Raw genomic sequence first — 7,589 nt, forward strand, 5'->3', positions numbered from 1 at the left:
TTGGTTCTGATTCATAGAAACCCTATATAGGGTTTCCAAGGAGTGGCTGATGGGTTTGAACTGCTGACTTTGCAATTAGTTTGTGGTTAGCAGTCTAGTGCTTATCTCACAGTGCCACACAGGACTCCCTATCTCTATCAAGATTACCCCCTTAGCAATCCCAAAAAACAGTCACCATAACCTTTTTTTTTTTAAACGCCCATCCCCGCCCCCTTTTTTAAGGCTTACCATAACCTTTTGAGCTGACCCCTCTGCCTTGAATTTAAGTGACCCAGCAGATGCCTTAGGAACCACTGTTTTAATTGGACCTTTATTTGAAGGTGTCTAAGGTCGGCGGTTCAAACTCATCCGCTGCTCCTTGGAAACTCTACACAGGGTGTTGCTATGGGTCAGAATCGACTCGAAGGCACTCAACAACAACAACAATACCAAGTGCATTACTGAGAGAACTTATCTGCAACTATCCACTATTTCCAGAGACATGTTTAAACACAGTTTGCTTTGACGAAACCCAAACATGCATGCACTGGAACCCCGCAAGCAATACGTTTTGACTTACCCTCCTATATCAAAACTAACAAATGCAAGATAAGCATTAGGTTAAAGAGATCATTCATAGCATTTTATTTCATTCACTCCATTCAACAGTCCGTCCCCATTATTATTACCGTCATTATTACTCCTCCTTAAGGAGCTCTGGTAGCGTAGTGGTTACGAATCGGGCTGCGAACCTTAAGGTCAGCGGTTCGAAACTACCAGCCGCTCCGTGGGAGAAAGATGAGGCTTTCTACTCCCGTAAAGATTTACACCCTCGGAAACCCTGTACAGGGTCGCTATGGGTCGGAACCGACTCTACGGCACTTAACAACAACAACATTACTCCTCCTTAGAGTGGACCATATTTTTTAAAGGGTTGGGTTGAATTTCCTCATGTTCAAAAATCTTTTTCCCTACTTCGGTGGTGGTGGTGATTATGTGCCGTGGAGTAGGTTTTGAATCATGGCGACCCTGCATGGGTTTCCGAGGCTGTAAATCTTTACGGGAACAGAAAGCCTCATTTTCTCCTGTGGAACTACCAGTAGCTTCTAACTCAATCCCTTAACCACAAGAGAAGCAAGGAAAGACAAAGATATCATAGAAATTCATCCTCACTAGCAAGAATTCATGGCTCATCAACTTTCAGGGTTGTATTTGTACTTGTTTTTTGGTGGCAGGGGGGTTTTCATAATGCTTGCTTAATAAAAATAACCTACCCCACCCCACAAGGAGCTCTGGTAGCATAGTGGTTACGAGTCAGGCTGCCAACCTCAAGGTCAGCAGTTCAAAACTACCAGCGGTTCCGCAGGAGAAAGATGAGGTGCTCTACTCCTGTAAAGATTTACAGCCTCGGAAACCCTGTGCAGGGTCACTATGAGTCATTTCTGACTCCACGGTACTTATCAACAACAACTCCACCCTACTGTACCAGAAAAGGGGAATGAGGACTAGTTCCCAGAAAAAAAGCACGTGGTCCTGTAGGACAAGAGCCCTAATGGCTCCTAGCTCTGCTGCCAGGTTAAGGGGACAGAGTCTGTGTGTCATGCTGGCACTGCCCACCACCAGTCAGTAGTAAGTAATATGGCTATCTAGGTAAATGACTTGCCATGAGTCAGAACCGACTCGACAGCACGTAGCAACAACAACAACAGCTGACTAGGAGAGGTATTAACTAGCTGGACAGCCCGTGGACTCAAATCTCTAGAGAAGGAATGTCTGTGTGTTTTGAGTAAGTAAATCAGCACTTACAGGAGACAATCACAGTCTAGAGAAAGTGACAGAACAAGAAAGTATGAAATGAAGAACAGGGTTCCCACAAGAGGACTCACAGAAAGGTGGGACTTCTAGTCAAGGACAGTTTAAGGCTGTTCTTTGAGATGTTACATGAATGGGTTCTGCTATTTCACATGAAAGCTGAAATGATACAAAAAATAACCCCAGAAAGTGGAATCATTGAACAAACAATGCCTGAGAATCTGTGTCTATGGCAGTGGAGTCCTCAGATGGAGAGAAGAAAATGGAAGGCATTCTTAGACATCTCCTGTGGACCCTAACATGTCCTCCATGTTTTGATGTGTTGTGTTGTTGTGTGTCATTGAGTCAGTTCGCCGCTGGTGGATTTGAACTGCTGATCGTGAGGTTACCAGTCCAGTGCGTATCCTACAGTGCCACACCAGGGCTTGAAAAGTAAGGGAGCTAATTTCTCAGCCTGCCCTGCCTAAGCACTCCCTGTCTGTCTTCTTTCTCTGGAGTTTCAGAGCTTAGAGCTTACCTCACAGGAAGCTTGTGGAAGGGTTACTCCATATTGATTCAGAAAGAAGTTTTGAGAAAGGAGAGCTAAGATGGTGGAGATGAGGGTAAAATGTTCCAATCAGAAGGCCAGCATGTGGGGGGACTAGTCCTGGTGTGGCATGCAGGATAATGCACTGGACCGCAAGGTTGGTTTGAGCCCCAAGGTCGGCAGTCCAAACCCACCAGCTGCTCCTTATAAACCTCCCACAGGTCCACTATGAGTCAGAACTGATTCAATGACACTTAACAACCATAACAAGCAGGAAGCGTGGATTGGCTAGAAAGTAGTTGTTGTTGAGAAGTTTGGAAAGATTAATTTTGTGGCCCACTCAAGCACAGAAAACTCAGAAATTAGTTTCCCATGATCCAAAGCAATGGCTAGGCTCTTAGCCCAAATGATGGGGTGAGCACCAAAAGTCAAGGACCTCGAGAAGAGAGCTGGAAGTGCCCTCTGACCCAGAGGTTACTCCGTGGGAGAGCTGCCATCGTTCCCTGCTTCTCCCCTAACTAACACGTAGTCTCCTCAAGCCCAGTTACAGCAGATGAAAGAATAATGAATGTCTGTTGTCGCGTGCCGTCGAATCGGTTCTGACTCACAGCGACCCTGTGTCATTTCCCAGGAAATTACAGTGGGTTTAAACTTCTGACCTTGAGTTTAGCAGTCCAGTGCTTATCCTAAAGTGCCACACCAGTCATGGTACGCAGCCTTCTAATATTTGAGTTTTCTGTACTTCTTTGGGCCACAAAATGAGTAACTTGTTGATACTGTTGTATAGGGTTTTTGAGGCTTTTAAAATCTTTGCAGGAGCAGAAAGCCTCATCGTTCTCCCACAGAGCAGCTGGTGGGCTTGTGGTCCTCAGTCCAGTGAGTATCCTACAGAGCCATCGCGCTCCCCCAAAATCAATTAACTAGAGGGTCTTAAATAGCTTCGAAGGAGAGAAACTTTGAAGTGTAGCGAAATCTTTCAGGTGTCTTCTTTAAGATTGCTTTTGGCGCTTTGGTTTGTAAGCAATCAAGATTGAGAGAGAGGCTATTCCAAAGAGGAAAGTCTGTGTGAACCAGAGCAGCCGCGCTCGACCATTTGTGATGCCTTTAGACCTAAAAAAACAAAGGAAAATTAACACCCAAATTTTAATATGAGGTTAAACACTAACTACTGTCTTCTAGTTTTCAAAATGTGTTCCTTCCATATCTACTTTCACCTGGGTTTATTTTGCTGTTTTTCTGTGGCTTCTAAACTTGAAAGGTTAGCTCATGCATTTTTTTAATCTTTCTTGTTTTTTAATGTTGTTGTTGTTAAGTACAATTGAGTCAGTTCTGACTCACAGCGACCCTGTATACGGCTTCCAAGGAGTGGCTGCTGAGTGTGAACCACCAACCTTGAGTTTCAAACCAACCTTGTGGGTGAGTGCTTATCCTACAGTGCCACACCACAAATTCCTTCTTCACAACAAAAATCAGTCTTGTCACAGTCCAGAACACCTTGTTATAAAACTGTTCCTGATGTGAGTCTTACATGCAGACATCGTTAAGAAGCACTGATAGATCTTCAGAGCAAATTCTGTGAAGCTAGAACGGATGTGAATTCTAGCTTGGCCACAGACAAGGCTGTGAGTGGGCAAGTCATTCGCTTTCTCTCAGAATCAGTTTCCTTATTTGAAAAATAGCAATATGAAATAAGTTTGGAAATAATGAGGAGTCCTGGTGTGGCACTGTAGGATAAGCACTGTACTGCTAACTTCAAGTTCAGCAGTTCAAACCCACCAGCCACTCCTCAGAAACTCTATACAGGCTCACTGAGTTGGAACCAATTTTATGTCACTTAACACACACACACATATGCACAGTGAAAATGTTGAGTATCAAATCAAGATGGATGGACTCTACAGAGTCATTGTACCAAAAGAACTGGTCAACAGCCTGGAGTGGCTAGAAGAACAGAAGATATTTCCTGAAAGAAAGACTGATAGGAAAAAGACAACAATACAGGGAGACTGACTGATTACTACAAGAATAAACAAGTGGCTCACCCAGGAGACATCAAGGCAAGGGGTCAGGTCCCCTCAGGGCAAACCTCCTAAGACTAAACTCAATGGGAATACACGCTCTGATAGGTAACCACGCTCATCATTGATAAGAGGAAGTAAGGGAAAAGCAGCAATGAAGCTGCAAGCTAAGCCCTACAAGGCTCAATAGACTCCTGTGAACCCGGGTGAAGACCTGGATGGCCAGCAGTGTGGCAAGACCTGGGGACTCTTGGGCCCAGAGTCAGTGACATAGCCACAGAGGACTAGAGTGGAGGGTGAAGCATTCAGCTGATAAGAAGAGAGGGCATATGCATAAGAACACCCACACTTGCAGATAATACCCACTTGACCTGGCTTCAATAACTGGATGATCAGAGCTCAACTAGAAGAAAAAAGACGAGGAAAAAAAGAATAATCTGATGCAATTTGATGAACTTAACCTATACCTATGCTATCTGGTAGCGTAGTGGTTACGAATCGGGCTGCGAACCTTAAGGCCAGTAGTTCGAAACTATCAGCCGCTCAGTGGGAGAAAGGTGAGGCGTTCTGCTCCCGTAAAGATTTACAGCCTCGGAAACCCTGTACAGGGTCACTATGGGTCGGAACTGACTCGACAGCACATAACAACAATGGATACAGTAGCTAAAAAGAGGGAGCAGATCTTCATAGCAAGGATCATTCCCACCCCCTTCATACATGGAGAGGACAGGGATGGGCAACTTGGACATTGGCTACCCAGAACGGGGGAGGGGAGGGGTACAGAGGCAACAAGTGACTGGCTTACAAGCTTTCAAGAGGGAAACGAGATCCAGAGGGTATGGAGCAAGGTAGAATCTCCACTGAGTAGAAAAAAGAAAAGAACCAGCCTAGATCCAGAGGGCATGAAAAAAGGTAGAATCTCCAGTGAGTAGTATCCAATCTGTCTGGGTGGGGCTGATGAAAGGAAATGCAGATAGGTCTCTTGTGATACAATAGTGAATAATTGTTATCAGGACTGACTGTGAGGGTTGGAAATGTAAAGGTAGACGTTTTGTAGCAAAAGGAGAAGGGTGGTTAACTTTGCAGTCCAGGAACAGAGGTCCCTGGGACCATCAAGGGAGAAGAGTGGAGAGCAGGACCCTACCCAGAGAAGCAGTGATGCCTGAGATAGAGGCAGAGACTATGACGTGGAGAGATGGAGCAGCTGGGGACTTTGGACCCAGAGAGGGAGAGTGGCTATGTGCTGACGACCGGGGGACAGGCTTGCGGGGGCAGGCTTACGGGGTACACCCTTTGGTTGGTGGATGATGCATGGAGGGGATTGTAACCATGGCAAGGAAATGATATACAATGGGATCAATGTGAAGCTAATGTTCTCCCATATAAACTATCACATAATTTACAATAAAGCATTAAAAAAAGAAAGATTGGTCAATGCCCAATCATCTCAGGAGGTACCATATGACCAAGAACGGATGGAATGGAAGGAAGAAGTCCAATCAGCACTGAGGACATTGGTGATAAACAAGGCTCCAGGAACTGATGGAATACAAACTGAAATGCTTCAACAAACTGACACATCACTAGGGGGACTCACTCATCGATGTCACTACCTGGCCACCTGATTGGAAGAGATCCATAATTGTGCCCATTCTAAAGAAAGGTGAGCCAACAGAATGTGGAAATCACTGAATGATATCCTTACTATCACATGCAAGTAAAATTTTGCTGAAGATAATTTTTAAATGATTGTAGCAGTACATCAACAGGGTGTTGCCTGAAATTCAAGCTGGATTCAGAAGATGACTTGGACTAATGGATATCATTGCTGACATGAGATGAGTCTCGGGTGAAAGCAGAGAATACCAGAAAGATGGTTTACTTCTGTTTTGTTAACTATGCCAAGACTTTCGACTATGTGGACCCTAACAAACTATGGATGACATTGAATGAATGGGTACTTCAGAACACTTCATTGTATCCATGCGGAACCTGTACATAGACAAGAGGCAGATATCCAAACAGAATAAGGGGATACTGGATGGTTTAAAATCAGGAAATGTGTGTGCCAGGTTGAAACATTTTTGCCATACTTATTCAATCTGTATGCTGAGCAAATAATTTAAGAAGCTGGGTTATATGAAGAACGTAGCATGCAAATTGGAGGAAGATTCATTTACAACCTATGATATGCAGATGATACAATCTTGCTTGCTGGAAGTGAAAAAGACTTGAAATGCTTGTGAAGATCAAAGAGCACAGCCTTTCTGAAAGCTGAACCATTTCACCACGAGTTGTTCAATTACCCAAGGCTGCCTGCTCACCGTGTACATCCACATGCCAAGAACTGTGGCTTTCTGATAGAATCTACTCAACATAATGAACCTGATATGCTCTTCTAGGGGCTGCCCAGCCAACTAGGGCTCATGCATAGCTAAGATCTAGTGTCTGAACTAAGAGACTAAGAGCTGTATATCAGGAATGGAAAACTCCAGAATGTGAAAAAGTAGGAGTGAATATCAATGGTAGCTTCAAAGAGGTGCAATTAGATCTATCGATATGGAAAAATCTAGAAATTTTATTAAAATGTTATGTCACAAGAGATACTGTAAGGAATCTTTCAGAGAAAAGTTTAACCTCCTTTTGTAAATGAAGACAAACCAAAACGGACAATTATAATTTTTAATTTATCAAAATAGCAGAGACTTAGAGTTTATTCTCCTCCCAAAACAGACACTCTCCTAAAATGCCAGTAAAAATATAAAAAGCTAAAACTGTATTGTAAAACAATTATTCAGTAAGTATCAAAAGCTCTAAAACTCTCCTTACTTTTTCACTTAGTAATTCCACATCTAGGAATAAGAGTCTGAGGAAGTAAATAAAAATACATTTTTAAAAAATCTTATTAAAAAATGAATTATAGCGTTGTTTATTATAATAGTTAAAAATGGTTAAAAATGAAAGGTTCATTGTAAACTGTGGAATTTCCAATTATAAAAGCAGAATATAGACCTTAAAATAATCTACAAGAAATTTTTAAAACATGGGAAAGTGCTTAATATTAAGATTAAAATAGATAAGAAGTCAGGCATATAGTCCCATCTTTAGTTAGAGTGAAATTTATCAAAACATTGCAAGTGATTAATGGTGGTGAGTAGGATGTGGGAGGATGCAACTACACTATACATCTTCAAGTATTCACTTACATTTATTCATTCATTCGTTTCATAATTCAAAAGGAACATTTATTCAGG

At 42.8% G+C, this 7,589-nt stretch overlaps 1 protein-coding gene across 1 annotated transcript in view; it reads right to left on the reverse strand.

Annotated features, from left to right (window-relative positions):
- Nucleotides 1-3,306: 3,306 nt before the first annotated feature.
- The window catches only part of LOC102812732 (transmembrane protein 254-like), a 13,992-nt gene continuing 9,709 nt past the window's right edge, over nt 3,307-7,589 (reverse strand). The window contains exon 4 of the mRNA XM_006837441.1: nt 3,307-3,427. Within this exon, the coding sequence (XP_006837504.1) occupies nt 3,307-3,427 (121 nt within the window). The remainder of the gene's footprint in view (nt 3,428-7,589) is intronic.

Source organism: Chrysochloris asiatica, unplaced genomic scaffold, assembly GCF_000296735.1.
Source record: "Chrysochloris asiatica unplaced genomic scaffold, ChrAsi1.0 scaffold00020, whole genome shotgun sequence".
Classification (NCBI taxonomy): Eukaryota; Metazoa; Chordata; class Mammalia; order Afrosoricida; family Chrysochloridae; genus Chrysochloris; species Chrysochloris asiatica.